Below are 18,814 nucleotides of genomic sequence, written 5' to 3' on the forward strand. Positions count from 1 at the left end.
GGTGCTGGTTCATTTTTTTAATTTGTCATGCCTCTGCACTCCCAGAATGCTGTTGAGGTTTTAAGATTATGTCACCAAAATTTTCACCCTTTTAGCAGAGACAAGGAAAAGGCAGCAGCAAGCTGTCCCAGGTAAGTCACTTCTGTTTTATCTCCACATTTTCTCATGCTCTACTTGTGAGTTCAAAATGATCCTCATAAATTTAAGTGATTTAAAAATCTTGGGGTCTTGGTATTTTCCAAAGATACTGCTCTTATGTAGCAAGTAGCAGTACTATTTATAAACGAGATTTACATGGAACACCCAATTTGTAAATAAAGATATTACAAACGAAAGAAAGCAAAGAGCTTTTTTCCTACTATAACACAGGATTCAGAGCCAAGAGGCCAGTCCCTAAGAAGAAACCGAAATAAATTTAGCAAGCTTTTACGCATCTAAACAATGGTCCCAGATCAGGGGATGTCGCTGCCTTTGTATAGGACCCAACAGGAAGACACACACACTGATAAATCGTTTCACTTCTTACTCACTGAAGAACAAACCTAACTTAGTAACTAATATGATTCATCCAGAATAGCTTTACAAAAATTTGTTTTCATCCTATACCAGTGTACTACATCTCAACTGAAGAAATAATATCCTAAGTCACAAAACATTACATCTAAGACACTTAGTTAAAACTGAAGGTCTTCAATTCAAGTACCAATCTGTTTAAAAACACACACACACACACACACACACACACACACACAACACAAACCACTAGTCCCTGATTTCTTAATCTTTTCTAGCAAGATTCTAAAGTTGCTTTCACATTTACTTGGAAAAAATATTTTCAGTTGACAGACAGGAAAATTATTCTTCTCTGGTCCTATGATTCTAGAGAGCTCTAGGACCTGACCAGATGTATTATGCAAAGCCTCTCAGTACTTTGCCCTGGTTTTGGTGCGAGGGGCAGGCAGCCCCTCAATTAAGAGCTGGGGCACACCATCTCTGCCTCCTACTAGCTGTGTCTTAGAGCAAGGGACTTGATTTTTCTGTGCCCCAATTTTTCCACCTAAAATGTGGAGATAATACTACCAAAGGATAGAAAGAAATGCACAAGTAGATTAAAGGTTTCTGTTTTCATAACTTATCTGGAAAGTTTCCATTCTTTAACTTCATGCCATGTACAAAAAAACAGGCATATACCAGATAATTAAGATTCACAGATAATTAAGATTTACTTGTCGCATGGTTTAACATAAATCAAACACTTCACATCTTATTTCCCAGCACTTGCCAATTTTGTTACATTTAGGAGAAAAGGAAACTTTTGGAAACTAATTATAAACAACAGTTTTAAAAATCTCTTAGAATTAAAACAAATTCCTTCCAAATGAAAGTTCTCTAAGTTACAAGAAAAAGAAGTGTAAATTTTATGTATTTCAGGAAAGACACAGGAAATAGTGTCTTTTAATCGAGCTAGTCACAAGGAAATTTACCTTGGCCCTTTTTTAGAATTAAAACACAATATTTTTGTTAATGTTTTTATTATATAAACTAATACAATTAATAATCCATTCATAACAAATGATTTCATTGTTTCCCATTACACAAAATTGTAAAAAAGCAACCAATACTTGTTTTTTTTGTGCTATAAATAAAATGATGAATTCTACAATTCAATTATTCAAGGCCTAACTTTCCATTTTAAAGATTTTCCCCTGCCTTGGTTCCTAACTGTCCCAGGCCTCGTCACCAGCGGGGAAGCACAGCACAGGAGGCCACTCCTTCGGAGCACCACGAGGGGCTGGGTGGGCAAGGCTGAAAGTCTGGTCTGGTCAAATGGCTGTGGCCACCCAGGGGTGACCTACCATTGAGGGCAGCTTACCACAACAAAAACTACCTGTATTGTCCACAAAATACAACAGAGGTGATCCAGTCCACCCTTCAGAATGTGATTACTGTGTGATTTAACCACTGATTTTCTTTGGACAAGTAAGAACAAGACACAAGAACCAAGATTACACTGTTTTCTTCGTGATGCCCATGCCCAGCTTTTTTAGAAAGGGAGTGAGGGTTATTTTCTACAAATGGCAGTTAAAAACAAACTAAACAAAAAGGAGTTAAGGAGTCACTGAAAACTAGAGATCAGAAATTTTTTTAATGACAATATTTCTATTCCTGTTCTCAGGCATCCAAGTTATAGATACAGCACAAAGTTCTCATCACAAGGAAAACAAAGTTTGTAACTACATGTTACTTAGACTCCTCCTGGTGGTAACCATTTTACACTGTGCACAAACATCAAGCCATCCTGGTGTACACCTGAAGCTAACTAGGTCAAATACACCTCAAAAACTGGGGTGGGGGTGAGGGGTCCATGCCAGGATTTAGATCGCCTAGGCCTTTCAATTAATTTAATAAATAAAAATATATCCATGCATAGCAGGATTTATCTACAGAAACAAGAAACGATGCCAATATGAAAATAATCACTGCCCACTCTTAATGAATAATCCCATTAATTTAAAAGAGGAATGGAAACTCAGCTGTTGCTACTTTTATCATCAGATATTCATGGCAGCCTCTAAATCTTTGGTTTTCTTCCACCATGAGCTTTCCCAATTATCGTATTAAACAAAAAGCTCAAATACTCTGCTTTTAATCTTACAGAGGTAAAAAAAAAAACCCAACAGCATGATAGAGGTATTTTTTAAATGGGGTAAAAGCAAAAGAAACTCAAGTCTCCACAGAAAAGATATAATCTGCACTTTTTCATGAATTGCCCCCGAGTGAGTATTACCCTCATGAGAGTTACTGAATTTTCCCCTTCGGAGGAGTGACTCTGGACTTCTGCAAAACACTGGATATGAGTCAGACCCTAGGATCAAAAATAATTAACATGCACATGTTGAAGAACCACAACCAAAATCTGAAATTCTGCTTGAGATTGGGAGGCAAGGCCTTAGGAATTTTTGGCCACTAAGGATGTTCTCTGCTAGGGTGACAGCTGTTAAGAGTCAATATCCTTAAGTTCGTAGCTTAGCAGTAGCATTAATTCAAGTTAGCTTCCTTTTCTCTCTCCCATGCCCCCACAGCCCTTCCAGTGCAAGGGAAGTTTCTCCCCCAGAAACACACTCTCTAGCACCCGAAGCTTTAGGAACTATTTACCCAGCATCTCCCTCTCCCCTGGCGCCTTAGGCGCTCTTTTAGAAGATAAATGAAAAATTAAGAACAGGATTTCCTATATATTTACCAAAATGCAAACAGTTTCTCTTAAAGACATATGAATTGAAGCAACAAAATATGCTTATCTTAAGGACAATTAATGGTTTGCTAACTATTAGGAAAAAAGTTGATTTCTTCTATGTTTATAAAGCTATTAGAAAATAAGTTGATTTTTACTAAATACACACTCTGAGGTGTGTGTCTGCATGAGCTGTACATGCTCATACACAGAAGAATGTGCACACATATCTAAATATATATGCATACACCCTTCGCTGGGTGCACAGTTTCTTCAAAGGGGGATGTACCCCCCCAAAAAAAAAGTTGGATGAAAGCACTGACATCAAGTAAGATGAGTTTTATTTATCCAACGAATCATTTTAATTACAGGGAAGAAATGGGGTTATTTCACTCAAGCAATGAAAACAGCAGAGACTGAGCACACTGCCTACCTCTGTGTCCCAGGAGTCGTGAAAGACGGGGTTTCTGCTGCTCCTTTTGGTCTGCGGGGGGAGGTGGTGGTCGTCCTCATTGCCGTTCCTTCTCCTTTTCCTAAAAATAAAGGACAGGAGGGAAAATCCAACGCTTGATCTCCTGATCACTCACCACGGTAAACTATGACAACACGCAAGTTGGCCATCACAGCTGGGAAAACACAACCCATCATGTGAGGATATGCCAATAGGCTCAGAGCTGGAAGCCACCACTCCTGGGCACAAGGAGTAAACATACAAAATAGCAACAGTGAAGTGAGCTCAAGTTAGTGCAACTAGTTTTTAAAAAGAATCACGACAATTTTAAAGCCTATTGGGAATAAATGAGCAGGACTCAACAACTCGGCTTTCAAATGCCACCTAATTAAAGTTACCTTCTTTCTACATTTCCTGAAATTACAATTCCAACTTACCTCATCTGATTACCTTCTAGATGACAACACCTAAGACAGCAGTGACTACCCTTCCCTAGTTACACTTAAATCCTATAAAAATGGTGATACACACGAATGCCATTAGAAGCTTGTGCTAGCTTGAATCTCTGGTTTTCTCTCATTTCTGATTTCTTCCCAACTGTCATATCAAACAAAAGCTCTATGACCTCTAGAGTATTAAGTGACTTTTTTAGATAATCACGGGAACTGGTGGTCTTGGACATTTTAGCTTGATTATTCTGGCCATACCACCCATTGTTATGGCAAGTTATTTCACAAGAGTGTTTGAGATTATAGCACAAGCTGCTTAAAATTTGCAGGTTTAAAGAAAAATCACACATCTTTCTCAGTCGAATGTTCTCAGATGTGCAACAGAGACAAAATCTGTAAGTCTTCTCTGCAGGGATCATGTGCTGTCAGGACTTCAAACCCCCAGTTAGGAAAGAGAACTAAATGGAAGTATCACAGCAGCCATCAACCACATGTGGTTACTTAAAATGAAAATTAAATAAAACTTAGGATCCAGCTCCCTTATCATACTAGCCATAATTTCAGAGCTCAATGGCCACGTGCAGCTAGTGGCTACTGTGCTGGACAGTACAGAGAGGGCAGGTTCTCATCACTGCAGAAAATTCTACCGGACCGTGCTGGCTAGAAGCCAATTAATACAAAGCCGCATAATGGAAATTCTTAAAGGTTCAAACTTCTACAGCTAAGAGGCAAAAGGCTAGTGGGAGAGAAAAATGGCTTTTGACAAAGTACTGAATTAGGAACACACAGTACCTTCTAAAAAACCCGATTGAGTATAGTTGAGTATGGTGGTTTACTGTGGCAGGTGCTTAATCCTAAATTCTGAGCTGAAGTCTAAATACTGGGGAAACTTTCAAAGATCCCCCTGAGCTCACCTGCCTGCACTCAGTAGCATTCTGCATCAATCTAATTTTATTTATAAGCATGGATCCCAGTTTAGGCTTGGAACAAGAAGGAACATATGTGTCATTCTGATCAAGCAGTCGCCAACCCCGAGAGGGGCCACACCATCTACCTTGTCCCTAGACTGTTATTTGTAAAATAAGATCCTCCTTTTGGCTCCCTACCTTTCTCTCAAGAGATTAGATCTGATTTGCACATTATTTTGAAGTATTTGGAGGTCAAAAAACTAGATACAAGTTTCAAAAAATGATTAAATATACGCACTTGTATCATAGATTTGAACCAAGAGACGGCTTCTTTCATTCTTAATGGCCAGAGAATGCTGGTGGGGATGTGCTGCCGCTCCAGAGTAAGGGCTGAGGGGGGCTGGTTGACACCCAAGGTGAAACTCACCAAATGGCAGTGTGGCTGGTTCCCCCACTCTTATCAGCCTGCCAACAGCTGATTGTGCTTTGGGCTGCTGAGTCACTCTACCCAAACTTAGGAGCCTGACCACAACTTTGCAATTCCTCATTTAAAATGGGCAACACAGCTTTCCTGCGACAAGAATAAGAATGCCAAAGAGGCTGCAAGGCAATGAGTGCCTAAGGACAAAAAGGATCAAAAAGGATGGCCAGTGTGGCAGATTTTAATAAAACTATGGGAAATCACATGAACTATTTCTGCCTCAGAATCGGCTGATTTCTCCAGGTACCAGAACTGCCTCTCTGGCCTACTGGGGGACCTCTCCTTCAGCTGAACTGAAGAACGCACACGCTGCCTGCGCATTCGCCTTTTCCTAGGCTCTTCCCAGAGTCCATTCTGCTTTCAACAAATCGTTAATAACTGGCAAGTCCCACCTGCAAAATAGGTCAGATTATAGCTTGTGACATGAATGCCACAGTCCAGGTTATCATTTTAGCAGCCACCCTATAATTGATTATAGTCTCCCTAGCCATCCATCTGGTCGCAGATTAGTGTTTAACACGTTACTTATAAGATGGCAGATGCCATCACTTCTCATCACTTCGTTTCTCCCCAATCTTTCGTCATCTCTGAGAGACTGAGCAGAGATGAAATGCTACAGTATGGTGACTAGGGGTTTTCAAGGTTTTCTTCAGAAAGTAGCAGTGGCCTTTCTTCCCACTTAAAAAAAAAAAAAATCTTCAATAGAAGAGAGATAAAAGATCCATTTTGGTTAAAGTAAGAGCTTCCTTACCACACCCACCCCTCTTTGGCTTTCCCAGCAAACAGTTTCCAAAGGAACAGTTTGAAAAACAACCACTTTAGGTCAACCCTTCATCTTTTTTTTTTTTTTTAAGAATTATTTATTTATTTATACATGCACTGGGTACAGTCAGAAGCGCGGGAGGGTGAGAGGATTCACCAGAGCCAGAGCGGGGAGCAGAGCAGGCAGAAGGACCGAAGTACACTGCTGAGGGGAGCAGCGGGTGGCAGGAGAGGTCTGCGCGCCATGCGGGACCCTCCTCCGGTGGCCGGGGAGCAGCCGGGGATCGAACCGGCACTGCAGAGGCTGCGGGCAGCCTCGCAACCCAGCGCTCAACCGCTGCGCCACCGGGGAGGCCCTCAACCCTTCATCTTAAACCCGAGGAGCAGATTCCGGTTTGTGAGCTGACGAAGAGATGCCAAAGTGCCCATCACACCTGCAGACCTGGCCTGTCCCATACCAAGAAGCATGGGATAAAGAGGACAGCAGGTAGGACTCCCCCTGTCCAAACCTAACAACCCCTTTTGTGGGAAGGGAAGTTACTAGTATCACCATGTCCACATCATCTGTGCACTAGATAAAAGGAATCTGCTGCCAAGATAAGGACATTCAGGCTCCTTGTGCACAGCACGGGACAAGAGGGATCATCCATTTGTAGGAAATAGATTTTTTTTCAGCTACGTGAGCCACCCCAAGAGACTACCAGGGAAGGAAACAGAGGGCAGTGAGATCAGGCTCACTCTACCTAAGGATCCTTCCCCAATTCATTACTAAAATCTGGTATTTCCTATCTTGAAATTTGGTTGACTCTTGCCAACCAAATACAAGGCTATTCTTTGCCCCACTCTCTACATGACCCCAATCAATAACCCTAGACGGATGTTTGGGAAACCCTAGATTTTCACCATGGGACCTAACAACCTCAGGATGTTTCTAAAATCCTAATCCCATAACTGAACTCCCCTCCAGACCAGGGTCCTGGTGGACAGACGGTCAATGACATTCAGAACCGGGGAAAACAAGCAACGAGAGGACAAGACCCTGGATAATCCACCGAGGAAGACGATTTCATTCACTGCTTCGCTGAGACTATCAGGAAAAAACAGAGTTGGCCTTGGGGAGCCACAGGCTTCCGCTGCAAACGCCACAGTGAGGGGCTTCCCTAGTGTGAAGCAAAGCTGCTCTCCTTCCATCTGGGGCACCCCATTGCAACTCCCCCCCCCCATCTTCTTACGGGTGAAAGCAAAAAAGAGGGGAGAAAAAAAAAAAAAAAGAAATGGCAGCTTGGCCCGGCCATCACCCAGGACTTGTCAAGCAAGCACTCAAAAAACACCCCGAGGTGAAGACGACCCGGGTTCGGGGGGCCAGGCTGGGCGGGCCGGGGCGTCGCCACCCCATCTCCGCCTCCGGGGCCGAACGGCTGGAAACCGAGCAGTTTAGAACCCGGCGGGGGGTTCAGGCGACCGTCGCGTCGGCCTCCTGCCCTCTGTGTCCCCCAGCGCCCGGGGAGCGACGCCCCGGCGAGCCCGACCCTGCCCCGCTGCGGGGCCGAGCCAGGCCTCCCCCCTGACCTTGGGGAGCCGGCGGCCCCCAGCCCCGGGGGCTCCCCCTCCCCGGCGAGCCAGGCCTCCCCTCCCCCCACCCTCCCAAATTTAGGACGGGGAAGCCTCGGGGCCACCGTCTCTCTTCCGGGACCCACCAGACTCCGCTCCAAATAGGGGCAGACGAGGTGGGGGGGAGAGAAGGGGGGGACAGAGGGGTTGGGGGGCGCCCCCGGCGCCTCCGCGCCCTTCCTCAGGACCCACAGAGGCCGGGAACCCCAACACTCGCGCATCCCTCTCCGCTCCTCCCCCGGCCCGCAGACCCCCCGAGGGCGACCCCGAGGGCCCCCCCCGACTCGGCCGCCGCCTCTCGCGCCCCCTCGGCCTCGTCCCCCAAGACGGGGCGTCGGGCGAGGGGCCGGGGCGGCGAGGCGGTCCCCGCAGCTCACCTGGGGCGGAGGCGCTCGCTCATGGCAGCCGGTGGAGGGGAGCGACGCGACGCCGCCCCGCGGGGTGAGGGAACAGAGGCTGCGGGGTCCCGGCGGCCGCCACGCCCACCGCCTCGGGCCTTGGCTCTCGCCGCCGCTCGGGTGGACGCCGCCGGCGGGGAGTACCCCTCGGTGGGACCCGTACCACCGCCACTTCCGGCGTCCGCTCCGCGCCCCCCCATGTCGCAGGCGCCGTGGTACCGCCCTCTCGCGGCTGCGCAGTGGCGCGACCTCGGCCGAGCCGCCCGTCGCCCCGCCTACGGGAAGAGGCGGGTCGGAGGGGGCGGAGCGACCGGGAGGTCCTGGGAGAGGGGGCCTCGCTAGAGGTGGCCAAGATTTTCGCCTGTTCGCACACAAGAGGGGACTCTGTTTAAAAGAAGAAAACAAGTTAGGTGTAAGTTAAATGCAGTCACAGAAGAATAACGTGACGCAGTGTTTGAGTGAAAGCCTTGGGAGGTAATAGTATTTTTTCAAATCGGTGACAACTATCAGGCAGTTGTGTAGACGGCGCGCGGCGGGTCCCGGGACGGGGAGTTGGGGGGCGGCGCGTGGGCCGCTCGGGGGGTCGCGTCGCGGGGGCGCTGCTTGAGCTCTTTAATCTTGCGGCGCGAGGGCGCCGCTGCGGGTGAATCTAGGCGCTCGGCGGTTTCCTGTGACCCACACCCTAGGTCTGGGGGCGACAGTTCTGAGGCCAGGCGGAGAGGGTCGAGAGACGGGCGGGGGCGGGGTGGGGGCTCCCCGGAACCGAAGGGTGAACCCCGGCAGTGTCCCAGCTGGGGCTGCGGGGACGCGGCCCCGAGCGCTGCCGGGTTCCCGCCCACCCCGCTGTGCTGAGGGGTCGGGGAGGCGGGCGTGCCGGGTGCTGCGAAGTGGGGTCTCGGGGCCGCGTCGAGGGGAGCCCGTGGGGGGCAGAACCCACATGGGCGCGACGCCCGGAGCCGGGGAGGCCTTAACTCCGCTCTCCGCAACATCGGCGGGGACCTGCCCCGCCGGCAGCTCAGTTATTTGTCCCTGGGTCTGTCCTGTCGCACATTTCTTTTTTATTTTATATATTTTTTACATCATTTTTCACTTTTGCACAATGTATGCATTTTCATCTTGGTTATAGACCCCATACCAGGCCCACCCCCCTTGTTTTGACCGTAATCCCTCCTAGCCACCCCTCCCCCTGCCACATTTTTTTCAATGCGTGTGCTGTTGAGTTACTTCTCTGTGCCTTGCAGAGGCTGACATCAAAATCGAGAATTGCGATCGTGAGGCATGAAGATTCAGAAGGAGCAACTGCAAGATTAGCATCCTAAAGAGGAAGAGTTAGGCACCTGCGACCAGCTGTCATCTGAGGTTGCGGAGATCCGGTGAGATTAAATGCCAAGTGTTGTAGAGACACGCCCCCCCCACCCCCCCAGCAAAGCACAAGCCCTTTATGGTGTCATTGGTGTAAGGTCAACGAAATGGCTTCTGTTGAATGCATTTTTCTAAATAAACAGTCCATAACTTTTAACTGTATTGTCAAAAGGGTATGTCCAGTATTCCTGTAGTCGATTAGCTGAAAACTCTTGATTTACCTGACTTCAGGTGGGTTGCTTTATAAATGGATTGTCCCGGGTTATAACTATTTGTTTCGTGAATGGTTTCAAAGTTTGAGTTTTTGGACCTATTTAGTGGTCAGAAGATATTCATAGCCACAGTCCTTTATAATATTTGCACACTTATACCTAGAGAAAGAATTCATACAACAAACATCATGTTCCAGCCTCAGTGCTAGGTTTTGAGAATGTAGCTGTGCACAGAGTATACACAGTCCCAGCCCTCTGGAACATTGTAGACAAAAGTGAGAGGGCCTCCCCGCTGGCTCAGTGGGTTGAGCGCAGCGCTGTGAAGCTGTCCGCAGCCTCTGCAGCGCAGGTTCGATTCCTGGCTGGCCAGGGAGAAACCCACATGGTGCGGCAGAACTCTCCTGCTTCGCCCGCTGCTCCCCTCAGCAGTGTCTTCAGCCCATCTGCCTATTCTGCTCCCTGCTCTGTCTCTGATGAATTCTCTTACCCTCCCACGCTTCTGACTGTACCCCAGTTCTTGTATAAATAAATAAATCTTAAAAAAAAAAGAGAAATGTAAAAAGAAAGAACTTTCAACCAAATTTTGTTATTAAATATTTTCTGCTCCTGAATTGAGTGAATATATTGTGTGATATCCTGCCTTTTATGTTGTGTACATGCAAGTTACCAGTATTTTAAATGTTAGTGGCGTTTCATTTCTCATGCTTAGATTGGAAGTTCTCATATTTTCTTCTTGCCCAATAGATTTTCCATATATCACTTTGGAAACCATTAATCAACAACCTTAGAATCCTCCTTGAGCTTTTTTATTCTTTCATTCTTCTTTCTTTGAATATGATTAAGGGCTTTTTAAGATTTTATTTTTGAAGAATTTCTTGTAATATCCAATTGACATCACAACTTTAAATAGCAAACATTGTATTCTGACTAGTATTTTCGACAGCTCTTCCATCTGCTATTAATTTTGTGTACTTAAGTGTTGGGCTTGCTTACCTCCTAATAAGGATGTTGGGAAAACTGTGTTTTGTAGTGATTGATTCCCAGAAGACTTCTCAGTGTAAAACACTAAGCATAAATGTAGCCAGGAAGATTTTTCATAAAATTAAACTATGTCTTCTATTTTCTACCTCTAAAAAAGAGGATAAATCAAAACAAAGTTTTAAAATTTCCTTCAACATCGTTTCTTCCGATGAATTATTTTACAAAAAGATATTAGTGTTTACTATATAAACGGATGGTATTTACTCATAATCTCAATTTACATTTTTCAGGAATAGGAGAGTGAGCTTCCACCCAGAATGGAAGTATGTCCTTATTGTATGAAGCCATTTAAACGATTAAAGTCCCACTTGCCATACTGTAAGCTGGCACTTGCTGATCACAATGCTTCTCAGTCCAAACCAGCTACACCCCCACGTGCCAAGAAAAAGAAAAGAGAAATCAAAGACTTAAAAAAGAAAGAGAGTGAGTTGGGGACTGAGACTGGGGAAAGAAATACTAGGTTCTTAAGGGACAAACCAGGAGGTGCAGTTAAGTCCTTTCCACTACAAGATGTTGGTTTGGAAAAAACAAGTAATACAAAAGCGGATAAAGACACCAAGAATCGAATTCAACTCTCCCTCAAGATGTTAGAAAATACTAAGCCAACCAGCACTTTCCAGGGAGAAACCAAGGCTCAGTTTTATGCATCAGAGAACACTATTCCTGAAAGAGAACTCACCAAAGATATGCCTAAGTTAGGGCGAAGTAGCAGTCCAGAAACAGAAGTGTCTTTATCTCTTGACTCAATGGAACCTTCTTCATCAAATCAAGATAGAAAATATCCTTCAGCCTTACCTAATGATGTACAGTCCACTTCTGCTAATTTACATTTGGACAAAATCAATCCCCCAAGCAAGAAACATACAGTAAAATTACTAGAAAAGCCTATTGTTGATTGTAATTCTCCTGTTATTCTCAATTATGGGGCTAAAAGCATGAGAACATCATTGTTAAACAAGCAGAGCGAGCCCAGGCCCAGAGAGCACCTCTCAGAACTCCCCACTGATCTCAGAGCCTCTGAGACTCAGGAAGACAACCTGGAATCACAAATTTTAGGTTTTAAAATTAACCCATTAGGTAAAATCCAAGACAAGGAGAACCAAGGAGCATGTGGGAGCAAAGGAAGCACAGAGAAAAGTGTATCTATGACAGAAATGCAAGGCTGGATTTCCATGAACGATGATACGAACTTCATTACCTGTGATCCAGCCACAAAGAAGAAATCTCGAGATGAAGGTCCCAGTTTAAATGTGTTTGTGCCAAGGGAGACAACTTGCAATGAGTTTCTTTCTGTATCGCAGTCACGTGATCAAAGTCTTGTCTCTCTGGCTATAAAATGTCTTCAGGAAGAGAAAACAGAAGCCCGCGATCAAAGCCGAGTCCCTGATGTAAAAGCATTGATAAAAAGTGAGGAACAGAACTCTCTGGAATCCAGAACTGACTCTGGGTTCCCAGCATCACACCCCAGGTGCCGGCAGCATCTCACTTGTTTTGTGGATGATGTTGCCAACAGGAAGACCCTGTGTAGCTCCCTGGGACTGGAATGGTTTCCGGAGCTCTATCCTGCTTATCTCGGACTAGGGGTGTTGCCAGGGAGGCCTCAGTTTTGGACTGTAATGGCCTGGAAGCCTCAGCTCATCAGTCCCCAGGGGGAAAGTCTCTCACAAGGTAAACAAGCTCATTTTTAAGCGCTACCCAGCCCGTCTAAACCACTCTGTGCCCTGTGAAGTACTTAGATTCAGAATACTGTTAGTTTCAACCGTTTGGCTTATCTTTACTTAGGCCTTCCAGTTCACTGGACTTAAAATTGTTCTGAAAATATGACTTCGTGCTCCCGGGGGCAGGAATGGTGGTTTATCACTGTCCGTTCCACTCCACCAAGAGCTGAGAGTTGAACTGGGACAAACTGGCTGGTGATGGTGTGACAGCTGAATTTCTACTTTGGGGAGAGGCAAGGCCAGTAGAAATTGGTGGGTGTTCAGCTAATCTGACTCAAGAAAAGCATAAGGCTTACAAGGTCTATCAGATAGAGCAAGCACGGTGCAGATTTCAGTCAGGACCGGTTTGTACACGAGATTGGCCCCAGGTTTATGGTCAGAGAAGGTCCCAGTAGAAGCTATTTTTGGATTTAGGTAAGGACTGGATTAAAACTACCCAAGGAGGAGTGGCAGGTAAGGCAGTAAGTGAAAATGGAGTTTTAGGGGATGAACCAGTGAAAGTCAAGGACCAGGAGTGGAGGGTGTGGTAAAAAGTGGGGAAAAGGTATAAAAATCCATGCACTAGAAAAATTAGTCCACAGACTAGAAAACAAGAAGGGAACCAGTGACTGAGCCTCAGGACATGAGAATCAGGGAAAGACCTGACATCAAAGCTGACCTGGATTGCTAATCACTGTGGAGAAACTTCTAGATGCTCCTTGCTCAAAGGATACTTAACCTGAGGCCCACACTAGGAGCCAAGTTCCTGACAGGCTTTTCAGGTATCCTCCCTCCTTAGCTAGTGGACTGTCCTCTAGTTACTATATGTAGTTTCTTCCTGTTCCTTGCCAGGAGGTGCTGGGACATGCACACACACTCGTCCACCACAGTGTAAGGCCGCATCCTTCCTGCATGTGCGCATGTTCACTGCTTCGCTTCAGTTTATTCTGACCACAGATCTGTAGCTACTCAGAATAGGTTTGTACCTAAAAATTTTCTTATCTCTTCTAAAGGCATGTATTTTTCCCCTGGGGTATGTTTTGTAAGCACTCATACTCATTGAACCCCAATTTTTGTGATTTGTGTTTTAATTAGTGGTGGTTTCAGGATAGAAGCGTGCTAGGTAGAGCAGCAGTACTGCCCACTAGAGCCAGTTGTCAGCCACCTCGGTAGTTACTGCTTTGCCTGTAAACAGGTCTAGTATTTAGGCTCCTTTACCTAGTTGCCACCCTCAGGTCAGACGTCAGGTATGCGACCCCCAGGTCAGCGTTGATGTCAAGTATGCCTTCCTACGTAGGGAAACCTACAAAAGCAGCTGGTACTCAGACACAGGGTGAGTGTGTCTGAACTCCAGTGGAGTGGGCAAGGCCCCTGGCCTTGGAGGCACAGCAGGTGGCCATTTGGGTGAAGCAAGGTCACTGGAGTTCTTGGGGCTAAATTTGGGTGGCCTCAGCTGGGAGCTCCCTAGGCTGACTGATAGCCGGAGGCAGGTGTTGGCATTCAGGAATTGAGAGCCACCTTAGGAGCCATCTTTTGAGGTTTGGGGAGAAGGATTTTCTTGAACTTTGTACCAAAAGGAGTTGTTTTCCTGGTATTAGAGAAAATAGATTTCAGATGTTCAAGGTTCAACTCAGGAGACTCAACAGTACCAGCATTTAGAGGGATCCTTAGGAAAAAGCGTTCAGGCCCCCCGCGGCCTTGAGAGGTCAGTGGGAGCACTTGGCCAAGCTTTATCAGAAGCCAGAAAGCCTTGGTTTTAGGGATTCAGAGTTTGCCCAAACCTGGACAGTTAACAGTTTCACGTGGGCATTTTATTAGAGATGTCTACGTCCCCAGGGGTGGGTTCTGAAGGAACTTGTTTTAAGAATCATTTTCAGATGTTTCCTAGGTGTCTCTGAAGTGCAGCCAAGTCTGCAAAGTGGTGATGTGGGTAATGGCATTGGACCAGGTACCTCAGACCCAGCAGGGGGAATTTCTCAAACAGATGGTGAGGGAAGGAATGGAGGTTTGCAGAACAGTTTATGTAACTCCAGAAAGCAAAATTTGGCTCATGAAGATACCAGGAGGTAAGTATACGAACCTCATGAGATCATGGGTTTTTAGAGGCCCAGAAACAGCTAAATAAAAGCTCTGATCTTCCAACATCATTTCCAGCAGTAGGGCAGTCCTGCGAGGTGTGAGAGGTGCGGCCTGTATAGGAGGGGCTTGGAATAGGAGCAGAACTTGAGTAGAATCTGACGAGTCAGGATTAGGCCCATGGTCAGCCAGCAGAGCCCGTGGAAGAGTATTGCGAATAAGAGAGCATGTGAGTTGTCAATAGCCAGAGACTGCGTAAGCCCAGTGATATGCTGGAATCCCCACTGGGCAGTGGGGAGCAGGAGACGTGAGAGGCTCTGGGGTGTTGAGAGGTGCAGGTTCACAGCAGGCGCGATGGAGCAGGGCCTTGTCACTGGAGGGTTAATCTTGCATGCTAGTTTGAAATGTGAGGATCTGCTTGGCAGGTAAAGGACAGTGTCTGGAGCTGAGGCGCAGAGGCCTGGCGGCGGGTTCCAGCTGTCCCCGTTCACAGCCAGGCCAGAGCGGATGTGGATCAGACCCCAGAATACTTGGCCAACACGCGTGAAGGCCATGAGAAAATTCGACAGCACTTCCGGGGGCTCTGAGCTGGCCTGGCCTGCACTCATCAGGCCCAGCTCAGGGCCTGAGCTGATGTCCCTCAGGAAAGCTTGAGCGTAGGGCGGATAGGCCCGCTGGCTGGAGAAAGGACCGTCAGGCGCCACGCAGTCCCGGTGCCTCTGAGGAGGAGGTGGTTGTACAAGTGCAGTTTTCATGAAGCTGCTTCTCCCCATCTTTTTCCTCAGGTTTTCCTGAGATGAATGGGTTCTGTGGGGAATTGTTTGCTGAGAGACTAACCTTACCTAGCAAGAGGATTTTTTTCTGTTGTGATTTCTCAGTGGCCAACATTGGTCTCATTGTCACCGAATCCAATGCGCACTTGGATATTTTTATATCCACAACTTTTATCACACCTGCTAAACCTGTTGTAAATATTTGCTCAGTGTCTCCTCCGTCCTGATGATCCAAACCAAGAGCCAAGAACCAGCAAGGGGAGGGACTGCCTACCTGGCAGAAACAGACAGGAAGGTGTAGGGAGATTGTGAATAAGGGGTGGAGCCCTTTCCCGGGCTCTGAACATCACTGAGAACTGCTGGTCAGCAGTTGCTGTGGCCGCAGGACAGACTGGGCCAGGTGGTGGAGTCAGCAGTAGTTCACAGTGGTACAAAGGGCTTTTTGCGAAAAGGTTTAGCAGAGGATAGAAAATATAAGCGATTCGCTTCATTAAGCATCTGCAGGGGTCATCAGATCAGAAATGTACAGAGGTCCTGATTCCAGCAGCTTCCTGGGCCTGCTGAAGAGCCTCTTTGTGTATTTGACCTTCAATGACTTTCAAAGCTGTGAGCGGTAGCCCCACACAGACGTGAGTCCACCTGTTTCGGATGCACTTTTCCTGCAGGCCCGCCCTCGGAACCCTTCGGCGCTGGTTGTTGGGGAAGGGGGTGAGTTTCAATCAACTGTCTCAGTGACTTCTGTTTGGAACCGTAGTTCCCTTGGTGGAAAGAAGTTTGGCTGCTGTAAGGAGTTTGGAGCCCCCGACCAGACTTACAACCGCCGGCTTCTCTCTAACGAGGCTCTTGGGAGCTGTGCAAAAAGGTGAGGCTGGAGTCGCTGGCGGCTGGGTTCCCGCGCTGGTGCGAGCACTCGAAGGCATGTCTCTTCTCTTGGTAACAGCCTTGACCGTCAGGGCAAGGCTCAGGGAAAGACACAACTCTGGTCCTCCTGCTCTTCTGGTGTCTGTTTTTGTTCTGGAGTCTGACATAATCGAAAGGTACCAAGGATAGTGGCCGCCCATTTCTCGCAGTTTTCATTTTGAATACCTGTGCCTGCCTCTCTGCCACCTGCCCCCTCTTGCCCTCCCCGTTGATCATCCCAATCCAGGAGCACCCTGAAGCTGTTCCTCAACTCCCTACTTAAGATTTTGGCCAAACTCCCAAAAAGAAGAGTAACTTAAATTTATTGAAATCAAGGTCGTCTGGATTTTAATTTTGAATTCTGTTTCATTCTAAACATACACACGTATATAGTGGCATGTAAATTCTCTGACTTACAGTTCCGTTGCCGAGCTCACTAGGAGACGTGGGATGACTGGCAGGCAGTGGCCCTGGCTCCCTTCGCCGTGACGTCACACCTGCTTCTCTCTGTACAGGCTGGATCCAGTGCCGCACCACTGTGAGGAGCGGAGTCGGCGGCCTCACCATGCTTGTCTCCGGCTACTTTGTCCTCTGCTGCAGCTGGAGCTTCAGGCATCTGAGTAAGCCTCCCTGTGCTTCAGCCTGATCACAGGCCACCTGTCGTCACGGGGACCTCCACGGGTCCTCCAGGCTGCTTCTTATGTTCCAGTTTTGCAGCATCTGACCCCGAGGTGCAGGGGGTCTCTTAGTGGCCTGGGTGGCGCAGGCCTTTGTAAGATCTGGCTAGAATTCCCGTACCTGCGTACCTGCCCTTGTGTCCCTGCGGACCTGGTGGTCTTTAACCCCCCCAGCACTCTGTGCCTGGGAGATCAGGGCTCTCTCCTAGGTAACTTCTCGGTTCCTCCCCAAGAACTTCTGCTTAGGATTAGAACAAGCCTCTTTAACACACCAGGAGCTGTCGCTCGTCCCTGTGTGCGCGGCCTGGCGCCTTTTCGGCAGCTGCTTCCAGCACCTGTCTTGTCGGGAGGAAGATGACTGATGCTCATTTTTTTAAAGTGTTATTTTATAAAGATATCCTTATAGTTAAAAATTTTCTTAAGATGTTATTGGAGATTATTTAAAACCCAGCATTTTTCCATGTGAAAATACGAGATAGCCATTAACATATTAAAGACCAGTAGAATTCACAAACTGAGTAAGGCTCCTAAAATACAAGATCTGACTCACTCGAGTTTTTAGTTCAATGCCTAGTTAGGAACCAGGTCAAGGGGCAGAGCAGGAGCCGCGGCAGAGCCCTGCTTTGTCTCCCATAGAACACCCCTGGGTGGGGGGGTGGGGGGTGGCGTTGGTCCCTACATGAACCAGGATGCTCAGAACCAAGAGCTGTTTCTTTCACAGGGAACAGGGGCTCCCTCAAAATATAGCCTGCCTAACAGGGAACCTTTCGTTGATACCTGAGAGGTTTTTCAATTTCTGAAGAGACTGAAAACGTCTGCAGAAAATTCTCGTTGTGCCTAAAACTCTTCTAGATTGATGAAACAAAAATATGACAGAATGGTCTGTAGAGGCAGGATGGAGCTGTCCACGGAGGTAGCCTGTGCGTCCTTACGATTCTCTCTCTCTACCCAAAGAGATGCAGCGCTGGCGTAAGTAATGTTGACCTGGACACCGCTCGAGAAAGCTCTGGAACTCCAAGGAGAGGACGGTGGAGACAACTGCAGGACACTTAAGAATTTAAAATTGTATTGGGGGCAGGGAGAGGCAGTGAAAAGAATAAAATTACCGGAATCCAATTATGACATAGGAAATAACTTTTTTACTGTGGACAGATCTGGTTCTGTCTGGAAATTCCTTTGGGTGGTTGGGTTGGTCTCAGAAGTGACTGACAGTTACTGAAGAAACAGCTGCTCTTACTCAATGAGATGTGAAGATGACCGAGTTCATCAGAATTTTTAAATAGCTACTTCCCACTTTGTCAATAAAAATTAATATATCTTTGTCCCTAAAGTTGTTCTCCTCAGCCATGGCACTTGACTGTTCACCCTCGCTAGGGACTGGGCTATGTATATACAACACAGACTAGCCTCTGGGTCGGCAGAATATTAGCAAACATCAGACCCTCCCCCTCAGTGGTGAGGCTGTTTGGGCCTTTGATCACTTCTCTGCAGTTGTAAGAAACAAAGTAGGGGCCTGTGGAGTTGCAGATGAGCCTGTGGGAATCTTCGGTATTTTTGAAGCTCACTAAAGGAAGCCCGCACACTAAGCAGAGTCTTGCCACCTCTTCGCAGGGCTCAAGTGAGTGCGGCAGTGAGCAAGTGGTTTCTGTTTCTCTTCTCCCCAAAAACTTTCCAGAACCTCTACCCCTTCCCAAGAATCCAGTGACATACTTAGAAATTCCTTTCACTGTAACAGGACTCTGTGGGGCTGGTGGCTTTTCTGTCTCTTCCTCATCAAAATATTC

At 46.9% G+C, this 18,814-nt stretch overlaps 2 protein-coding genes across 5 annotated transcripts in view; one reads left to right on the forward strand and one right to left on the reverse strand.

The window, feature by feature from the left end:
• FAM104A (family with sequence similarity 104 member A) overlaps positions 1-9,685 on the reverse strand; it is a 21,217-nt gene extending 11,532 nt beyond the window's left edge. Inside the window, exons 1-3 of one of the 4 annotated variants that reach the window (XM_037494196.2) lie at positions 8,272-8,492; positions 3,666-3,765; positions 2,789-2,866 (exon numbers count right to left, since the gene is read on the reverse strand). In XM_037494196.2, the coding sequence (XP_037350093.1) occupies positions 2,789-2,866; positions 3,666-3,765; positions 8,272-8,492 (399 nt within the window). Of the gene's footprint in view, positions 1-2,788; positions 2,867-3,665; positions 3,766-8,271; positions 8,534-9,629 lie in introns of those variants that run through there. The other 3 variants (XM_037494199.2, XM_037494198.2, XM_037494197.2) reach the window with 3 other exon arrangements.
• A 76-nt stretch (positions 9,686-9,761) lies between these two features.
• On the forward strand, positions 9,762-18,523 carry CUNH17orf80 (chromosome unknown C17orf80 homolog). Its single transcript, XM_037493317.2, has 5 exons — positions 9,762-9,827; positions 11,144-12,575; positions 16,208-16,315; positions 16,869-16,973; positions 17,985-18,523. Exons 1-5 carry the CDS (start codon positions 9,762-9,764, stop codon positions 18,005-18,007), a joined length of 1,734 nt encoding a protein of 577 aa, XP_037349214.1. The 3' UTR covers positions 18,008-18,523.
• The last annotated feature ends 291 nt before the right edge of the window (positions 18,524-18,814 follow it).

The sequence above is a fragment of the Talpa occidentalis genome, unplaced genomic scaffold (assembly GCF_014898055.3).
Source record: "Talpa occidentalis isolate TD23 unplaced genomic scaffold, MPIMG_talOcc4v2.1 talOcc4.7, whole genome shotgun sequence".
In the NCBI taxonomy this organism is placed as follows: domain Eukaryota; kingdom Metazoa; phylum Chordata; class Mammalia; order Eulipotyphla; family Talpidae; genus Talpa; species Talpa occidentalis.

What these genes read in the sequence shown, in the direction of transcription:
- CUNH17orf80 (XM_037493317.2), top strand. Translation starts at nt 9,762, where the DNA reads ATGGCTTCTGTTGAATGCATTTTTCTAAATAAACAGTCCATAACTTTT. An exon ending in GGGGGAAAGTCTCTCACAAG is followed by an intron (nt 12,576 to 16,207) that starts GTAAACAAGCTC and finishes TTGGAACCGTAG; the next exon opens with TTCCCTTGGTGGAAAGAAGT. An exon ending in CTGGAGCTTCAGGCATCTGA is followed by an intron (nt 16,974 to 17,984) that starts GTAAGCCTCCCT and finishes CTCTACCCAAAG; the next exon opens with AGATGCAGCGCTGGCGTAAG.